At 44.0% G+C, this 21,294-nt stretch overlaps 2 protein-coding genes across 2 annotated transcripts; both read left to right on the plus strand.

Annotated features, from left to right (window-relative positions):
* Nucleotides 1-6,767: 6,767 nt before the first annotated feature.
* On the plus strand, nt 6,768-9,129 carry LOC115592934 (uncharacterized). Its single transcript, XM_030436199.1, has 4 exons — nt 6,768-6,939; nt 7,458-7,838; nt 8,718-8,766; nt 9,117-9,129. The coding sequence occupies exons 1-4, from the start codon at nt 6,768-6,770 to the stop codon at nt 9,127-9,129; spliced, it is 615 nt and encodes a 204-aa protein (XP_030292059.1).
* An 11-nt stretch (nt 9,130-9,140) lies between these two features.
* On the plus strand, nt 9,141-20,084 carry LOC115592719 (zinc finger protein 26-like). Its single transcript, XM_030435776.1, has 2 exons — nt 9,141-10,245; nt 19,138-20,084. Exons 1-2 carry the CDS (start codon nt 9,293-9,295, stop codon nt 19,922-19,924), a joined length of 1,740 nt encoding a protein of 579 aa, XP_030291636.1. The 5' UTR covers nt 9,141-9,292; the 3' UTR covers nt 19,925-20,084.
* The last annotated feature ends 1,210 nt before the right edge of the window (nt 20,085-21,294 follow it).

The following is a 21,294-nucleotide window of genomic DNA, read 5'->3' on the forward strand; positions in this document are numbered from 1 at the left end:
GAGTTATGGAACATTTTCCTAAAATTCTTCCCAATGTTTGCAGCATTGATAAAACTTGATATTATCAAACATTCACTAGTGGTATTTAGTCGCTTTTGGTATATTTTGGAATATGAAATACAGTTTTAGGAATGCTTCATATCAAATATAGTCAAAAATGTTAGACGTCATGTGATTTCTTTTTTTTTGCTTTCAAAACACACCTGTGCAGTCAGCTGGCTTCCTAACAACACCTGAGCCTTCAATCAGCACAAAGGGCTCCTAGGAACAAGGCACTTGTTCACATTATTGAGAGGGACTACTTTTACACACCATGCCAAAGACAAAGGAAATCAGTCTTGAGCTCAGAAAGAAGATGGTGGAGGCTCATAATAAGGGGGAAGGCTATACTGCTATTTCCAAGTGTTTCACAGTGTCTAGAACCACTTTACATTGCATCATTGCCAAGTACGAGGAGACAAATTCTGTAAGCAGATTAATGATAAGGAAATGGAAAAAGTTGATGTTAGTCAAGATGTTGATGAATTAAACATCTTGGTGCTAATCCTAACCCCAGCTTCAGGCTCAGGTTGAAGATATATTCCACAATCCTGCACAGCTGGTCTGCACAGAACCTGAGGAGCCTGGAGCTGATCCCACCTGGACCTGTAGCCTTCTTCACCTTCATCTTCCTCTGTCGCTTCCTGTCCTTACATTTTTATCAGTCCTATATAATCTTTTTAATTACATTACTTTCTGTTTTGTTTTGTATTAATTTATTATTTCAAGCGCATTGTTTGCATTGAAAGACATTTATTGTTGTGAATCAACCGTTAAAGTTGTTAAATATGTTTCCTTTCTGTTTGCCTTCTAAGTGCTCTGGACCTCCACAGCCACCGTAGTGTCGTATGGGCGTGTTTTGTAGGGGGCGTGGTTTGTAGCGGCTCTGTCTGATCTTCAGATCACTCACGAGGTAACAGAAGTAAACAGTAGCAGCTAGCAGCATTAGCTGGCTGTGTGTAATGAATGAAGTGAAGACGGTACTGAGTCACAGCGCAGCTCATTATTGAACGAGTAATTAAAGAACAATGAGTTCAGTTGAGAGTTTGAGAGAGTTTGTCAACGAGCGACTAACTGCTGCTGCTGAAGAAATATTCAGAGTTTTTAAAACAACTATCGTCCAGTACGAGGAAGAGATCGATCGGCAGCGCGTCATGCTGGATATCTGCTGGAAACCCCAAGTAAAGTTACACAGGATAGGTGAGTAAAAGTTTCTTATTTTAATAACACTAATGTTTCAGAGCCCTGGAGTGGCCACAGAGGGGGACATATGCATCGCAGCCACGTTTCACTACATGGAGCGAACATACGAGTGTTTCCCTCGTTTTGGTTCATTCCACTCCGGGACTCCGGAGGTTCTGAGTGTCCGCTGCACGGCTGGGCTCCGTTCTATAGAAGACCGCGGCGAAACTCCGCTCAGAAAATGATGATTTTACACACAAAACGTTCCGAAACATGTGAGGAGCACTAAAACTCAACAGAAAGAGGTGTGTCTCATTCAACCTGTTAGGAAGACATTTCGGCACTGATTTTGAGTCAGTGGGTCACATGAGATGGAAGCTATTGGAAACATTACATTTCACATCAAAAACATTAATGACAGATATGAGGAGCAGTAAAGTCCATATAAATAACAAGGTGTGTCCTAATCACCCAGTGTATTAATACAATTCAGCATCGGTTTGGAGTCAGTGGGTCACATGACCTGGAAGCTACTGAAACTTTCTGAGCATTTCTACTTGTTGTTATTCGGCCTTTGTTCTGTGGGCCTCGGTGCCCTTGTAAATGAGGGTTGCCTCTCAATGATCTCTGGAGGATAAATAAAGGTTGATTGGTTGATTAAATATTGTCTGTCTTTTGTTGTGTGTCCCTCCAGAGCTCCCACAGCAACATGTCTGTAAGGAGGAGGAGGTTCTGGCTGACCAGCAGCTCTGTAACCAGGAGAGGAACTCCAGTCTGGACCAAAGGACCCAGAGCCTCCAGAGATTAAAGAGGAACAGGAGGAACTCTGCACCAGTCGGGAGGGAGAGCAGCTTGTACTGAAGGTGGAGACGGATACCGTCATGTTGACTCCAGCTTATGAGGAAAGTGACCACAGTGAAGCAGAACCAACAAGTGACCACCAGCTCCTCTCTAACAACTCTCATGTAGCTGAGAGCCCAGACCAGAAAGGAGGAAAACATGGAGACTCAGGATCAGCTGGAGATGGAGAGCCGAAGAAAAAGAAAAGAAGTCACAGAAGCAAAAGTCACAGTGATTATGCAAAAAACTCATCAGACATTCAACATAACACTCACCCAGGTGAAAAGTCCTTCAAATGTGACACATGTGAAAGACTTTTAAGTTTAAGTCCCAATTGAATTCACACCTGAGAATCCACACTGGCGAGAAACCGTATTCTTGCAAAACATGTGGGAAGACTTTCAGGTCTTGGGGTGACTTACAAAAACATACGAGAGTCCACACAGGTGAGAAGCCGTATTCTTGCAACACCTGTGGGAAAACATTCTCTGATTCATTTGGTTTGAAAGTCCACATGAGAACTCACACAGGTGAGAAGCCGTATTCTTGCCAAATATGTGGGAAAGCTTTTATGCATGACAGTAACTTAACAGCTCACATGAGAATCCACACAGGTGAGAAGCCGTATTCTTGCAAACACCTGTGGGAAAACATTCTCTGATTCATTTGGTTTGAAAGTCCACATGAGAACTCACACAGGCGAGAAGCCGTATTCTTGCCAAACATGTGGGAAGGCTTTTAATATAAAAAGTAACTTAACAGTTCACATGAGAACTCACACAGATGAGAAGCCGTTTACTTGCCAAATATGTGGGAGGAGTTTTTTATCAAACCAGTAACTTAATACGTCACATGAGAACTCACACAGATGAGAAAACCGTTACTTGCAAAACATGTGGGAAGTCTTTTAACCAAGCCAGTAGCTTAACAGCTCACATGAGAACTCACACAGGTGAGAAACCGTTTACTTGCAAAACATGTGGGAAGACTTTTAACCACACCAGTAACTTAATACGTCACATGAGAACTCACACAGGTGAGAAACCTTTTACTTGCAAAACATGTGGGAAGAATTTTAACCAAACCAGTAACTTAACAGCTCACATGAGAACTCACACAGGTGAGAAACCATAATTTTGCCTGGGGAAAGTTTGTCTGATCAGTCTGCTTTGACGAGACATTTGATGACATGTCCTTTTTTTAAGTCCATTCGTTCATACCCGCCTACTTCCTCTAGTTGTTTACTTGTGGGGACTGAGGGCCCCTCCATTCAGTGAGAGAAGAACAGGACGGGTCTGCCTAACAGCACTGGTGAAATATCACTCAAGTGTGTGTGTTCCGTGACTTTGACGATGTCATCTGAAGTGGACCGGCAGGTCCCTCTACACTTAGATGGGAATGTATACATTGAGTTAACTCCGAACCTCTTAACTGAGGCTACCGTCAGTTGTGATGCACACTACAGGGCTGTTTATGGCTGTTTAAAGTCTACTAGACATGGGACGTTTACGTTCCCACACTTACTTAAAGGGAAGCATCTGGTTCTGTCCCTTCCCATCCTGTCATTTTTAGCAGTCCTATATAATATTTTTAATTACATTACTGAATATTTTTGTATTAATTTATTGTTTCAAGCGCATTGTTTGCATTGAAAGACATTTATTGTTGTGAATCAACCATTAAAGTTGTGAAAATTGTTCTCTTTCTGTTTACTTGTGCTATGGGCCTTCACAGCCACCGTAGTGTCGTATGGGCGTGTTTTTGTAGGGGGCGTGGTTTGTAGCGGCTCTGTCTGATCTTCAGATCACTCACGAGGTAACAGAAGTAAACAGTAGCAGCTAGCAGCATTAGCTGGCTGTGTGTAATGAATGAAGTGAAGACGGTACTGAGTCACAGCGCAGCTCATTATTGAATGAGTAATTAAAGAACAATGAGTTCAGTTGAGAGTTTGAGAGAGTTTGTCAACGAGCGACTAACTGCTGCTGCTGAAGAAATATTCAGAGTTTTTTAAAACAACTATCGTCCAGTACGAGGAAGAGATCGATCGGCAGCGCGTCATGCTGGATATCTGCTGGAAACCCCAAGTAAAGTTACACAGGATAGGTGAGTAAAAGTTTCTTATTTTAATAACACTAATGTTCAGAGCCCTGGAGTGGCCACAGAGGGGGACATATGCATCGCAGCATACGAGCAGCATGCGAACATACGAGTGTTTCCCTCGTTTTGGTTCATTCCACTCCGGGACTACCGGAGGTTCTGAGTGTCCGCTGCACGGCTGGGCCCCGTTCTATAGAAGACCGCGGGGAAACTCCGCTCAGAATCAGAATCAGAATCTGATGATTTTACAAACAAACGTTCCGAAACATGCGAGGAGCTCTAAAACTCAACAGATAGAGGTGTGTCTCATTCAACCTGTTAGGGAGACATTTCGGCATTGATTTTGAGTCAGTGGGTCACATGACCTGGAAGCTACTGAAACTTCTGAGCATTTCTACTTGTTGTTATTCGGCCTTTGTTCTGTGGGCCTCGGTGCCCTTGTAAATGAGGGTTGCCTCTCATGATCTCTGGAGGATAAATAAAGGTTGATTGGTTGATTAAATATTGTCTGTCTTTTGTTGTGTGTCCCTCCAGAGCTCCCACAGCAACATGTCTGTAAGGAGGAGGAGGTTCTGGCTGACCAGCAGCTCTGTAACCAGGAGAGGAACTCCAGTCTGGACCAAAAGGACCCAGAGCCTCCAGAGATTAAAGAGGAACAGGAGGAACTCTGCACCAGTCGGGAGGGAGAGCAGCTTGTACTGAAGGTGGAGACGGATACCGTCATGTTGACTCCAGCTTATGAGGAAAGTGACCACAGTGAAGCAGAACCAACAAGTGACCACCAGCTCCTCTCTAACAACTCTCATGTAGCTGAGAGCCCAGACCAGAAAGGAGGAAAACATGGAGACTCAGGATCAGCTGGAGATGGAGAGCCGAAGAAAAAGAAAAGAAGTCACAGAAGCAAAAGTCACAGTGATTATGCAAAAAACTCATCAGACATTCAACATAACACTCACCCAGGTGAAAAGTCCTTCAAATGTGACACATGTGGAAAGACTTTTAAGTTTAAGTCCCAATTGAATTCACACCTGAGAATCCACACTGGCGAGAAACCGTATTCTTGCAAAACATGTGGGAAGACTTTCAGGTCTTGGGGTGACTTACAAAAACATACGAGAGTCCACACAGGTGAGAAGCCGTATTCTTGCAACACCTGTGGGAAAACATTCTCTGATTCATTTGGTTTGAAAGTCCACATGAGAACTCACACAGGTGAGAAGCCGTATTCTTGCCAAATATGTGGGAAAGCTTTTATGCATGACAGTAACTTAACAGCTCACATGAGAATCCACACAGGTGAGAAGCCGTATTCTTGCAACACCTGTGGGAAAACATTCTCTGATTCATTTGGTTTGAAAGTCCACATGAGAACTCACACAGGCGAGAAGCCGTATTCTTGCCAAACATGTGGGAAGGCTTTTAATATAAAAAGTAACTTAACAGTTCACATGAGAACTCACACAGATGAGAAGCCGTTTACTTGCCAAATATGTGGGAGGAGTTTTTATCAAACCAGTAACTTAATACGTCACATGAGAACTCACACAGATGAGAAACCGTTTACTTGCAAAACATGTGGGAAGTCTTTTAACCAAGCCAGTAGCTTAACAGCTCACATGAGAACTCACACAGGTGAGAAACCGTTTACTTGCAAAACATGTGGGAAGACTTTTAACCACACCAGTAACTTAATACGTCACATGAGAACTCACACAGGTGAGAAACCGTTTACTTGCAAAACATGTGGGAAGAATTTTAACCAAACCAGTAACTTAACAGCTCACATGAGAACTCACACAGGTGAGAAACCATAATTTTGCCTGGGGAAAGTTTGTCTGATCAGTCTGCTTTGACGAGACATTTGATGACATGTCCTTTTTTAAGTCCATTCGTTCATACCCGCCTACTTCCTCTAGTTGTTTACTTGTGGGGACTGAGGGCCCCTCCATTCAGTGAGAGAAGAACAGGACGGGTCTGCCTAACAGCACTGGTGAAATATCACTCAAGTGTGTGTGTTCCGTGACTTTGATGATGTCATCTGAAGTGGACCGGCAGGTCCCTCTACACTTAGATGGGAATGTATACATTGAGTTAACTCCGAACCTCTTAACTGAGGCTACCGTCAGTTGTGATGCACACTACAGGGCTGTTTATGGCTGTTTAAAGTCTACTAGACATGGGACGTTTACGTTCCCACACTTACTTAAAGGGAAGCATCTGGTTCTGTCCCTTCCCATCCTGTCATTTTTAGCAGTCCTATATAATATTTTTAATTACATTACTGAATATTTTTGTATTAATTTATTGTTTCAAGCGCATTGTTTGCATTGAAAGACATTTATTGTTGTGAATCAACCATTAAAGTTGTGAAAATTGTTCTCTTTCTGTTTACTTGTGCTATGGGCCTTCACAGCCACCGTAGTGTCGTATGGGCGTGTTTTTGTAGGGGGCGTGGTTTGTAGCGGCTCTGTCTGATCTTCAGATCACTCACGAGGTAACAGAAGTAAACAGTAGCAGCTAGCAGCATTAGCTGGCTGTGTGTAATGAATGAAGTGAAGACGGTACTGAGTCACAGCGCAGCTCATTATTGAATGAGTAATTAAAGAACAATGAGTTCAGTTGAGAGTTTGAGAGAGTTTGTCAACGAGCGACTAACTGCTGCTGCTGAAGAAATATTCAGAGTTTTTAAAACAACTATCGTCCAGTACGAGGAAGAGATCGATCGGCAGCGCGTCATGCTGGATATCTGCTGGAAACCCCAAGTAAAGTTACACAGGATAGGTGAGTAAAAGTTTCTTATTTTAATAACACTAATGTTCAGAGCCCTGGAGTGGCCACAGAGGGGGACATATGCATCGCAGCATACGAGCAGCATGCGAACATACGAGTGTTTCCCTCGTTTTGGTTCATTCCACTCCGGGACTCCGGAGGTTCTGAGTGTCCGCTGCACGGCTGGGCCCCGTTCTATAGAAGACCGCGGCGAAACTCCGCTCAGAAAATGATGATTTTACACACAAAACGTTCCGAAACATGTGAGGAGCACTAAAACTCAACAGAAAGAGGTGTGTCTCATTCAACCGGTTAGGAAGACATTTCGGCACTGATTTGGAGTCAGTGGGTCACATGACCTGGAAGCTACTGAAACTTTCTGAGTATTTCTACTTGTTGTTATTCGGCCTTTGTTCTGTGGGCCTCGGTGCCCTTGTAAATGAGGGTTGCCTCTCAATGATCTCTGGAGGATAAATAAAGGTTGATTGGTTGATTAAATATTGTCTGTCTTTTGTTGTGTGTCCCTCCAGAGCTCCCACAGCAACATGTCTGTAAGGAGGAGGAGGTTCTGGCTGACCAGCAGCTCTGTAACCAGGAGAGGAACTCCAGTCTGGACCAAGAGGACCCAGAGCCTCCAGAGATTAAAGAGGAACAGGAGGAACTCTGCACCAGTCGGGAGGGAGAGCAGCTTGTACTGAAGGTGGAGACGGATACCGTCATGTTGACTCCAGCTTATGAGGAAAGTGACCACAGTGAAGCAGAACCAACAAGTGACCACCAGCTCCTCTCTAACAACTCTCATGTAGCTGAGAGCCCAGACCAGAAAGGAGGAGAACATGGAGACTCAGGATCAGCTGGAGATGGAGAGCAGAAGAAAAAGAAAAGACGTCACACAGCTCAAACTCATCCAGGTAAAAAGTCTTTCTAATGTGAAACATGTGGAAAGGCTTTTAAGTTTAACCTTTTAAGCCCCAAGCCAACATTCTTGGGTTAGGGTTGTGGTAATAAATGAAGTTGTATATTTAAGTAGTGTTTGGGTCATATAGAAATGTTTTTACACATTGTAGCCCAGCTTCTGCTGTCTAATTTGATCTAAATCAGATTCTAGTTTCATTGTGCTGACGACAAACGAGCAAGAACGGTTGACCGAGTACCGTTGACGGACGTTGCACTTTATGGCTTTACTGCCGTTGTACACCAACCACTGTCTCCTCACCCCAATATCATTGAACCGCCACTTTTTGTTAAATTTTCTTTTTTGCTGTATTCCTCCACAGCTCTCCTCCTGCCGTCTCTCTTCGGGTGGTTTTACACCCCCAATGTGTGGCCACATCTTTAACCTAATCTCTTCGGTTTTAACGTCTTCTGCTTCCTCTACGTCTTCGCCATCAAGACAACCTGATACATTTTCAAATGTTGAATGGCGGTGGACAGCAATCAGTAGCTCTGCTGTAGCTGTAAACTGTCTTTTTTACTGTTTGGCATTCATGTTGAAAGTTACATAGCAATGTCGGCACATTTCACCAGCCTGCCAATGGCGTGTGACCTATATATTTTAGTCACCAAAACATACTTTTATACGCATTTGGCGAGTGGTGGGTGTACATTTTAAACCCTGCCTGGAAGCTACTGAAACTTTCTGAGTATTTCTACTTGTTGTTATTCGGCCTTTGTTCTGTGGGCCTCGGTGCCCTTGTAAATGAGGGTTGCCTCTCAATGATCTCTGGAGGATAAATAAAGGTTGATTGGTTGATTAAATATTGTCTGTCTTTTGTTGTGTGTCCCTCCAGAGCTCCCACAGCAACATGTCTGTAAGGAGGAGGAGGTTCTGGCTGACCAGCAGCTCTGTAACCAGGAGAGGAACTCCAGTCTGGACCAAGAGGACCCAGAGCCTCCAGAGATTAAAGAGGAACAGGAGGAACTCTGCACCAGTCGGGAGGGAGAGCAGCTTGTACTGAAGGTGGAGACGGATACCGTCATGTTGACTCCAGCTTATGAGGAAAGTGACCACAGTGAAGCAGAACCAACAAGTGACCACCAGCTCCTCTCTAACAACTCTCATGTAGCTGAGAGCCCAGACCAGAAAGGAGGAAAACATGGAGACTCAGGATCAGCTGGAGATGGAGAGCAGAAGAAAAAGAAAAGTCATAGAAGCAAAAGTCACAGTGATGATGCAAAAAACTCATCAGACATTCAACATAACACTCAACCAGGTAAAAAGTCCTTTAAATGTGACACGTGTGGAAATACCTTTAAGTGTACGTCCCAATTGAATGCACACCTGAGAATCCACACTGGCGAGAAACCGTATTCTTGCAAAACATGTGGTAAAAATTTCAGGACTCTTCATCAGTTAACAATCCACATGAGAGTCCACACAGGTGAGAAACCGTATTCTTGCAAAACATGTAGTAAAGATTTCAGGACTAATAGTCAGTTAACAATCCACATGAAAGTCCACACAGGTGAGAAGCCGCATTCTTGCAAAACATGTGGTAAAAATGTCAGGACTCTTCATCAGTTAACAATCCACATGAGAGTCCACACAGGTGAGAAGCCGTATTCTTGCAACACCTGTGGGAAGACTTTCAGGTTGTGTGGTGGGTTAAAAAAACATACAAGAATCCACACAGGTGAGAAGCCATATTCTTGCGAAACATGTGGGAAGACTTTCAGATCTCTGGATGACTTAAAAATGCATAAGAGAATCCACACAGGTGAGAAGCCGTATTCTTGCAAAATATGTGGGAAAGCTTTCCTGCTAAACAGTCACTTAACAGCTCACATGAGAATCCACACAGGTGAGAAGCCGTATTCTTGCAACACCTGTGGGAAAACCTTCTCTGATTCATCTGGTTTGAAAAGTCACGTGAGAACTCACACAGGTGAGAAACCGTTTACTTGCAAAACATGCGGGAAGGCTTTTAACCAAACCAGTACCTTAATGCGTCACATGAGAACTCACACAGGTGAGAAACCATTTACTTGCACAACATGTGGGAAAGCTTTTACTAAAACCACTAACTTAATGCGTCACAAGAGAATTCACACAGGTGAGAAACCGTTTACTTGCAAAACATGTGGGAAAGCTTTCAGCCAAACCAGTAGCTTAATGCGTCACATGAGAACTCACACAGGTGAGAAACCATTTACTTGCAAAACATGTGGGAAGACTTTTAATATAAAAAGTAACTTAATAGTTCACATGAGAACTCACACAGGTGAGAAACCATTTACTTGCAAAACATGCTGGAAGTCTTTTACTAAAAGCAGTCACTTAACATATCACATGAGAACTCACACAGGTGAGAAACCATAGTTTTGCCTGGGGAAAGTTTGTCTGATCAGTCTGCTTTGACGAGACGTTTGATGACACGTACAGGCGAGTAGCCTTGTATTTCAAAAGTATAGACTTAGACTTCTCTTTATTGATCCAAGGAAATTGGATTTCCAGCAGCCTACAAGTAGAAAAACGGAGTTACAAAACTAAATATAGGAAGTTAAACAATAAGCAGTAAATAATAAACTCCCTGAACTAATATTTTCCTGGATAATACAGCTGCATTAAGAAAAAAGCACCTGCATCCAAGCTGTTCCTTTATATTGTTTTTATTTTGTTGAAACAAAGTCTATACTTTCATACGGCTCTGTCTTAGTCTGCATAATGCTATTACAGTATTGTCCTCCACCTTCCTTGTGTTAGCAGGTGAGTGTGTGACGCTGCACTGTGACAGCAGACCCTCGTGTACAGCAGCTGAAGTGTGTGAGACGCAGCACACGCTTGGTGCCTCCATATCATCACTGCTTTTTTCATATTCTTTACGTTGTCAGTTAAAGACGTGGACGTGTTGCTTGTCTATTTCACAGTGTTCAGTATCTCCTGTATCTGCTGTTTTACATGCTCTGCTGTATGAGACCCACGAAACTAGTGCGCCTACGGCACATTGTAACTCGAAAGTGGAGTCAATGTGATGTAATGCCGAGGTGATAAGGGCATACCGGGGAATCAAAAACCCTGATCCTCTACCACGGAGATGAGCTGGTTATCCAGAGCGATTAATTGAATGACTTCTCTGTGATATTTGTGGCCATGTCGGGACAAAGGAGTTCTTGAGTCTGTTGGTCCTACACTTGGGAAGGAGCAGCCTTCCACTGAACAGGCTCCTCTGGTTGCTGATGATGGTGTGCAGGGGGTGGCTGGCATTGTCAATAATGTCCAGCAGTTTGTCCAGTGTCCTCCTTTCTGCCACAGTCACCAGTGAGTGATATGTTGGAGGTGGTTCAGTTCTAGTGTTTCATGCATAATTGCAGAACTTTAACTTTAAATGAGCTACTTGAAGAATCCTCAGAGGATCAATATACACAGGAGAAATGATGAGCTGATGCTGAATGTGAACAATTTCCCCTTGAGAAGATGTCAATTATGTTTGTGTCTATCTTCATGCTGATTTGTCCATATTTGTTAACATGATGATTAAAAAGTCGAGTTAATCGCTCTCATGTGTCCCACTTATTATCGCTCCTCCTGTCCTGCTTTTATATAAACAGTTATATGTTAAATACTTGTAGATTTAACAGTTGCTGTCATGTACAGTTGAGGTCAACATTATTAGCCACCAGGAATTATGGAACATTTTCCTAAAATTCTTCCCAATGTTTGCAGCATTGATAAAACTTGATATAATCAAATATTCACTAGTGCTATTTAGTCGCTTTTGGTATGTTTTGGAATATGAAATACAGTTTTAGGAATGCTTTATATCAAATATATTCAAAAATGTTAGACCTCATTTGATATATTATTTTTTTTTCGCTTTCAAAACACACCTGTGCAGTCAGCTGGCTTTCTAACAACACCTGAGCCTTCAATCAGCACAAAGGGGCTCCTAGGAACAAGGCACTTGTTCACATTATTGAGAGGGACTACTTTTACTCACCATGCCAAAGACAAAGGAAATCAGTCTTGAGCTCAGAAAGAAGATGGTGGAGGCTCATAATAAGGGGGAAGGCTATACTGCTATTTCCAAGTGTTTCACAGTGTCTAGAACCACTTTACATTGCATCATTGCCAAGTACGAGGAGACAAATTCTGTAAGCAGATTAACGATAAGGAAATGGAAAAAGTTGATGTTAGTCAAGATGTTGATGAATTAAACATCTTGGTGCTAATCCTAACCCCAGTTTCAGGCTCAGGTTGAAGATATATTCCACAATCCTGCACAGCTGGTCTGCACAGAACCTGAGGAGTCTGGAGCTGATCCCATCTGGACCTGTAGCCTTCTTCACCTTCATCTTCCTCTGTCGCTTCCTGTCCTGACATTTTTATCAGTCCTTTATAATCTTTTTAATTACAATACTTTATGTTTTGTTTTGTATTAATTTATTATTTCAAGCGCATTGTTTGCATTGAATCAACCGTTAAAGTTGTTAAACATGTTTCCATTCTGTTTGCTTTCTAAGTGCTCTGGACCTCCACAGCCACCGTAGTGTCGTATGGACGTGGTTTGTAGGGGGCGTGGTTTGTAGCGGCTCTGTCTGATCTTCAGATCACTCACGAGGTAACAGAAGTAAACAGTAGCAGCTAGCAGCATTAGCTGACTGTGTGTAATGAATGAAGTGAAGACGGTACTGAGTCACAGCGCAGCTCATTACTGAACGAGTAATTAAAGAACAATGAGTTCAGTTGAGAGTTTGAGAGAGTTTGTCAACGAGCGACTAACTGCTGCTGCTGAAGAAATATTCAGAGTTTTTAAAACAACTATCGTCCAGTACGAGGAAGAGATCGATCGGCAGCGCGTCATGCTGGATATCTGCTGGAAACCCCAAGTAAAGTTACACAGGATAGGTGAGTAAAAGTTCGTTATTTTAATAACACTAATGTTCAGAGCCCTGGAGTGGCCACAGAGGGGGACATATGCATCGCAGCCACGTTTCACTACATGGAGCGAACATACGAGTGTTTCCCTCGTTTTGGTTCATTCCACTCCGGGACTCCGGAGGTTCTGAGTGTCCGCTGCACGGCTGGGCTCCGTTCTATAGAAGACCGCGGCGAAACTCCGCTCAGAAAATGATGATTTTACACACAAAACGTTCCGAAACATGTGAGGAGCACTAAAACTCAACAGAAAGAGGTGTGTCTCATTCAACCTGTTAGGAAGACATTTCGGCACTGATTTGGAGTCAGTGGGTCACATGAGATGGAAACTATTGGGAAAAATACATTTGATATTAAAAACAGATAGGAGGAGCAGTTCACTCCATGTTGTGTCCTAATCACCCAGTGTATTAACAAAGTTCAGCATCGGTTTGGAGTCAGTGGGTCAGATGACCTGGAAGCTATTGAAACTTTCTGAGTATTTCTACTTGTTGTTATTCAGCCTTTGTTCTGTGGGCCTCGATTAGGGCTGGGCGATATATCGATATAAAACTTATATCGATATATTTTTTAAATGTGATATGAAATTAGACCATATCGCATCGATATAGTTCAAATTTGTGCTGTGATCCTTGCTTCAGGCGAGCCGCTGACCAGGAGCTCTCTGCGCTGCTCCTCCATCATGCACAGAGAGGGGAGGGGCTGGAACAGACACTCCGGTACTCTTCAACAAACACTTTGAGCTTGCCCTGAATTACAGCCACCTGAGTGCACAGAAGTCACTCACAGTAACTTCAGTGACTCTGCGGTTTGCGCAGGTGGAGACTCATCATCACGATGATCTCAGGTGAAAGCCTCTCACACAGCAGCAGTGTCTCAAAACAGAACAACGAAACTTACAGCACAGCGAGCGAGCGCAGCCGGTTTGACATGATACGCAACTGACTTATGTGGTAGGATTTAGTCCGGTAAAGTTGGAAATATATTCACAGATTCGAACTTCCCATTCAATAACTCATAAGTGAAACCTTGTTAAAACACAACTGACGGCTCTTTCCTACCGTAGTACGATAGACAACGAACTACAACCGTATTTTCATCTAAACGAGCGGCTGGACAACAAAATGCAACACTGAAAAGAGAAACTACAAAAAATATTCTCCTGCTGTTATTCTACAATTTTTTTGTTTGGAAAATATAGCTCCTCTAGGTAGTCAAGCGTGAGGCCCGAGATCGTTTCAAAACATGGTTTATTCACAGTCACCGACCGACCCGTGAGAACTGAGGAAAAGGTAAGTAAACAATCACATACATGCTAATGCAAGGTTCCTAGCTTAATTTTATTACACAAATACAACAATAAACAACAGCACTACCAAAAGGGGCTGAATCTTGTCTTTTCTTCGTTCTTCGTCTTCTTAGTTTACTTTTAATGTTGTAACTCTTTATCTTTGCTCACTCTTCTGAGTGTGGAGGCCAACCATGAGGTTTCTCCCTTGCCGTGCTCTGCCAGACGGTGTTTCATTAAAGTGGTACCGTGTAGAAACAGAAACAATCAATGAGCCCGCCTCAACTGAAGGTAGGTAGGAACCAAAAAATAGATAAATAAATGAGAATACATTAAACTGACATGTCGGCAGTTATAGAAAAAATTTGCTTTGCCATAATTTTGAGGAATTTCTATTTGGGAGAAATATTCAGTAACACTAATATTCAGTGGAGTGTCACAAAACTCACCTAACCCTACTTAACAAAAAACTGTTTTGTAATGTAACATTAACTTGATATTGGTATTTAAAAATATGGTATCAATCTGAAAGGTAAATCAATAAATTTTACTCAGTGGCCTTGGTGCCCCTGACAAAAAACAGAGTGAAGGCCAAATGGACTTGCCCCTAAAATGATGAAATTCCCACCGACATGTCACATTTGACTTTGACTTTGACTGAACATTTGCTCTCACTTTGCATAAAAATATCGGGAAGTATTTACAAATGTATAAATAAGCAGAGTGACTGTAGTGCAAGATATAATATAAGGTGCAGTGAACAGAGTGTGTAAAAAAACAACGTGCGCAGACAATATGTGTTATGACAAGAGTTTTAGCTGTTATTGTACAGTGTGATGGTGTGTGGCAGGAAAGATTTCCTGAATCTGTCCCTTCGACAGCAGAGCTGCAGCAGTCTGTGAGAGAAGGAGCTCCGCTGTCTGTCTACTGTGTGATGGAGAGGCTGCTGATCATTGTCCATGATGGATAACAGTTTGTTCAGCGTTCACCACTCCACCACGGTCTCAGAAGACTCCAACCTGAGACCAGGTACAGAGCCAGCCTTCTTGATGATTTTATCAAGTCTGTTGGTGTCGCTGGCTCTGATGCTGCTGGTCTAACACACAGCAGCAAAGAAGATGACGCTGGCAACAACAGACTGGTGAAAGATCTCCAACATCTTTCTGCACACGTTGAAGGATCTCAGCTTCCTCAGGAAATAGAGTCTGCTCATCCCCTTCTTGTACACAGCCTCCGTATTAGATTTCCAGTCCAGTCTGTTGTCGATCACCACTCCCAGGTATTTGTAGTCCTCCACCTCTTCCACCACCTCCCCTCTTATCCGTAGTGGCTGTGAAGGCATCTTCTTCCTCCTGAAGTCGATCACCATCTCTCTGGTCTTGTCGACATTCAGCCTCAGGTGATTCTGTTTGGACCACTCTACAAAGCCGTCTACCAGTGTCCTGTACTCACCCTCCTCTCCTCCCCTTATACACCCGACAACAGCTGAGTCGTCAGAAAACATCTGCAGGTGACACGACTCAGAGTTGTGCTGAAAGTCAGTCGTGTATCAGGTGAAGAGGAATGGGGAAAGCACAGTTCCCTGTGGAGCTCCTGTATCACTGACCACCAAGTCAGACAGAACACTGCCCATACGGAGAAACTGTGGCCTGCCTGTCAAGTAGTCAGGAGTCCAGGAGATCATTGTGTCATTAACTCCCATCACCTGCAGCTTCTCACCCAGTAGCAGAGGCTGAATGGTGATGAAATCACTGGAGAAATCAAAGAATGTGATCCTCACAGTGCCTCCTCCACCATCCAGGTGCATATGAGCTCATTGCAGCAGGTAGATGACAGCATCATCGACTCCTAAATGGGGCTGATAGGCAAATTGCAAAGGGTCCAGAAACGTCCTCACCTGTGGCCTCAGCTGGGCTAAGACCTGTCTCTCCAGGACCTTCATCACATGAGATGTGAGAACGACCGGTCGGATGGCCTCGACTTCTTGGGGACTGGAACCAGCAGGATTTTTTCCAAAGCATCTGGACCTTCTCCTGACTCAGACTCAGGTTGTACAGATGTCCCAGTACAGGAGACAGCTGGCTGGCACTGGTCTTCAGGGTCGTGGGTGTGATGCCATCAGGCCTGCAGCCTTTCGCTGGTGAGGTGTTTCCAGCTGCCTCTTTACCTGGCCTGTAGTCAGTAGCCGTTTTTAGACAGAGCAGCGAGGCGCCATTTTGCCCTTCCTTTTGGCGGCTCGGTCAGCGTTTTTAGATAGAGGGCGGCAAATCGGGGGTCTGCTTTGGTCTGCCGATTTTCCTCCTCGGAGGGAACACTTATTTCCGCCTGCCTGCTATCTAAAAACGAGGCGGATATGTGGCGGCCTCTGCGTGAGATGGGTGGAGGTGTGGATGACCTGCACTGTAGTGCGACCCACAGCCGGGGAGTTTTAAGACCAGGAAACAGCTGATCACAGCAGTCAGTCCTTCACGTCATCCGCGGACATTAAGATGAACAATTGGACAGCCGCTGAGATCCAGGAGATGCTAGCGTCTCCTCGGTCTCTGTAGCTGTTTGGTTGTGTTAGCTTGATGTTGTAGCAGCAAGCTAAGGACGGTCGCTACTTTCAATTAAAAGCCCCCCGCTAAGAACCCAGTTCTAAACTCCAATGGGGTGCAATGTAAAGCTCTTATTTTGAAGTCAAATTCGTTGTCAACTGTTCACAGCCCAACTTCGAGCTTCACGTCACGTCACATGTTTACACCTACCTCAGAGGCGGCTTCTGGAAAAGGAGGAATATTACGCCTCGGTTTTAGAAAGACAGGCCGGCACATTGCCGCCCTTACCTTGGAGCAAATGTGCCGCCTTTTCTATCTAAAAAGGGCTACTGTTGGGCGGGGGTTGATGCAGATGTCTTCAGGGGGAGGGGGAGAAGGAGGGGGGCCAGATGGGGAGATGCTGTACAGGAGAGTGCTGGGGGGAGGGTCGAGCCATTTGGGACAGTCTGGGTGTGTGGGGGGCTGGGGGTGTCGGAGGGGTGGCAGGAGGTGAGCTAAACCTGTTAAAGAACTGGTTGGACTGGTTTGCTCTATCCAGGCTCCCTGATGTCTGCCTGTATTTTCCCTTCATCCCTGTGATGTTCTTCATTCCCGTCCACACATCTCTCACACTGTTCTGCTGGAGTTTGGCCTCCAGCTTCCTCCTGTAGTTGTCCTTACATGTCCTCAGCATCTGTCTGAGTTCGTGCTGCACTCTCTTCTGCTCCTCTCTGTCTCCAGACCTGAAAGCTCTCTTCTTCTTGTTCAGAAGTGTCTTCAGGTCACTGATCCAGGGCTTGTTGTTGGAGAAGCAGTGCACGGTCCAGGCTGGCATGTTGGTGTCCTCACAGAGTCTGATGTAATCAGTGATGCAGTCAGTCATCAGATCAGTGTCCTCCCCATGAGGCTCACATAGTACATCCCAGTCTGTCAGCTCGAAGCAGGCCTGCAGTGCCTCAGCAGCCGCCAGTGTCCACCTCTTCACCGTCCTGGTGTGCACAGGCTGCCTTCTCACAAGAGGGACATACTTCGGAGTCATCATGAGCAAGCTGTGGTCTGACCTGCCGAGGGGGGAAGGGCTGTGGCGTCATATCCATCCATAGCATTAGCATACAGGAGATCCAGCGTTTTATTGTCTCTTGTGGGGCAGTCAACATATTGGTGAAAGTTATTTAAAGTTTTGTCCAGTGAGGCGCGATTAAAATCACCTGTAATAGCCATGAATGCATCCGGGTGTTCAGTCTGTAGTTTGGCAGCAGCGGAGCTGATGACCTCACAGGCCACCACTGCATCAGCTGACGGGGGGGATGTAAACAGCGATAACAATGGTAACCGTGGCCAGCAGTTCAATGTCCGGGGTACAGAGACGTTCTTTCATGTTAACATGTCCGGGATTGCACCACCTCTCACTCACATAAAGTGCAAGCCCGCCACCCTTCTTCTTCCGACTTTTTAAACAGTCTCTGTCTCCCCGTCGAAACTTTAGCCAGGAACCTCCATGCTGTTGTCCGGAATGTGCGAGCGCAGCCAAGTTTCTCTGAAGCAAAATATGCTACACTCATGGTATTCCCTCTGGGTCTTCACGAGCGCTGTAAGTTCGTCCGTTTTATTCCCCAGAGAACTCATGTTTCCCATTATAATCGCCGGTACCGCTGGCTTATGCCTCCTTCTCTCCCTCCGTTTGGCTCCAGACCTGCAGCCCCGACATCTCCTCTGTAACTCCTGCGGGACCTCAGGTCTGTCTCCGGGCAGCAGCACAGGCTTACACAGTGCAATCAGCTGTTCACATGAGTAAACAATGCCCCCACTTCTACCGGCGAGGTTCTCTGTGACAAATATTAGAAAAAGTAACAGGAGAACACGGAGAAGGGTAACAAAACTTAGACCAGCCATTGTCACAACTTTCACAAACAAGTTGTGATTGGCCCGAAAAAAAAAAAAGAAAGGAATAGAACAACAAATAAACAAAGTTTACGACGGGAGCTGCAGCTACAGGCAGCCACCTGGAGCGGCACCATCTTGTCATCCTTGCCTCTCAATGATCTCTGGAGGATAAATAAAGGTTGATTAAATGTTGTCTGTCTTTTGTTGTGTGTCCCTCCAGAGCTTCCACAGCAACATGTCTGTAAGGAGGAGGTTCTGGCTGACCAGCAGCTCTGTAACCAGGAGAGGAACTCCAGTCTGGACCAAGAGGACCCAGAGCCTCCAGAGATTAAAGAGGAACAGGAGGAACTCTGCACCAGTCGGGAGGGAGAGCAGCTTGTACTGAAGGTGGAGACGGATACCGTCATGTTGACTCCAGCTTATGAGGAAAGTGACCACAGTGAAGCAGAACCAACAAGTGACCACCAGCTCCTCTCTAACAACTCTCATGTAGCTGAGAGCCCAGACCAGAAAGGAGGAGAACATGGAGACTCAGGATCAGCTGGAGATGGAGAGCAGAAGAAAAAGAAAAGACATCACGGACAAAATAAAAACTCTTCCTCATCAGACATTCAACATAACACTCACCCAGGTGAAACGTCTTTCAGCTGTGACACATGTGGAAGGACTTTTAAGTTTAAGTCCTACTTGAATTCACACCTGAGAATCCACACGGGCGAGAAACCGTATTCTTGCAAAACATGTGGTAAAGATTTCAGGACTCTTAGTCAGTTAACAATCCACATGAGAGTCCACACAGGTGAGAAGCCGTATTCTTGCATCACCTGTGGGAAAACATTCTCTGATCCATCCAGTTTGAAAAGGCACATGAGAACTCACCCTGGTGAAAAGCTGTTTACTTGCCAAACATGTGGGAACGATTTCAGGACACGTAAGCGCTTGGAATCCCACTTGAGAATCCACAAAGGTGAGAAACCATATTCTTGCAAAACATGTGGGAAGACTTTCAGGTCTGGTGGTGAGTTAAAAAAACATACGAGAATCCACACAGGTGAGAAGCCGTATTCTTGCAACACATGTGGGAAAACATTCTCTGAATCAGGTGGTTTGAAAAGGCACATTAGAACTCACACAGGTGAGAAGCCGTATTCTTGCAAAATATGTGGGAAAGCTTTCAAGCATGACAGTACCGTAACAGCTCACATGAGAATCCACACAGGTGAGAGGCCATATTCTTGCCAAATATGTGGGAAGACTTTTAATAAAACCAGTAACTTAACAGTTCACATGAGAATCCACACAGGTGAGAAACCGTTTACGTGCAAAATATGTGGGAAGACTTTTAAATCAACCAATGTCTTGACACGTCACATGAGAACTCACTCTGATCAGTCATCTTTGACAAAACATTTGATGACACATACAGGCGAGTAGCCTTGTATTTCCAAAGTATAGACTTAGACTTACGGTGTTTTCACATAGACCCCTTTAAGCGAACCAAACTCAGTCCTCTATAAGTGGACCAAAAAATGGACCAACAGAAAAAGAACTCAGTTCTTTTTGTGTTCACACTGTGAGTTTATTACAAAGAGGACCGCGTATATATATATATATATATATATATATATATATATATATATATATATATATATATAATATATATATATATAATATATATTATATATATATATATATATATATATCTATATATATATATATATATATATATATATATATATAATATATATATATATATATATATATATATATATATATATATATATATATATATATATATATATATATATATATATAATATATAAAATCTCCTTCTCATCCTGGTAGGGTGGTATCTGTGTCATCCTCAAGCTCGGGTCCTCTACCAGAGGCCTGGGAGTTTGAGGGTTCTGCGCAGAATCTTGGCTGTTACTAGGACTGCGCTCTTCTGGACTGAGGCTTCAGAGGTTGTTTCTGGAATCTGTTGGAGCCACTCTCCCCGTTTGAGGGTTACTGCCCCGAGTGCTCCCACTACCACGGGGACCACGCTTAGCCTTGACCTTCCACAAGCGTTCCAGTTGCTCTTTCAACCGTTGGTACTTCTCAAGTTTCTCGCGTTCCTTCTTCCTGATGTTGGCGTCAGCTGGGATTGCCACATCTATCACCACCACCCTCTTCTGCTCTTTATCCACCACCACTATGTCCAGTTTAGGGATGCACATGGTTAACCGTTTAACCGTTAACAGATAACAGGAACTTTGACCGATTAATACTATCGGTTAAAGTTTTTTTTAGCTACTTGTCAATCAACTCATAGGAGCGTGTCGACAGGTGCAATGCGTGCCTTTACGTGCTTTCCGCCACAGCCCACTTAACAGCAAAAATGAAGCGAGCAAAAAGGAGTTCTGTGTGGGACAATTTCGACCGAAAAGGAGATATGGTTATTTGCTAATTTCTATTTTCTCCTGACAGGATGATCCGTCCTGAAGGGACTTATTTTCCCGATATACATTATCCCGCTAATTACACGGCTGCTTGCCAACACGAAAAAAAACGTCACACAGTATGTCTTTTTACAATTTATATGTTACCGTTCAGGCGTTCAGTGTTTTTTCAGCAGAGAAATATAGTTTGCCTCACCAACGCTGTTTCGCTTATCCCTCTTCGCTGCTTTGCTCTCTTTTTCTTTTCTTGACTGGTGGCAACAACTCAGCCTTTTGCCAAGACTCGAAATCACCGTATTTACCAAAAATATTAAAGTCAATGTGAAACTCATCCATACTAGTGGCATAGGAGTAGTTTTTTCC

The sequence above is a fragment of the Sparus aurata genome, chromosome 12 (genome assembly GCF_900880675.1).
Source record: "Sparus aurata chromosome 12, fSpaAur1.1, whole genome shotgun sequence".
Lineage (NCBI taxonomy): Eukaryota > Metazoa > Chordata > Actinopteri > Spariformes > Sparidae > Sparus > Sparus aurata.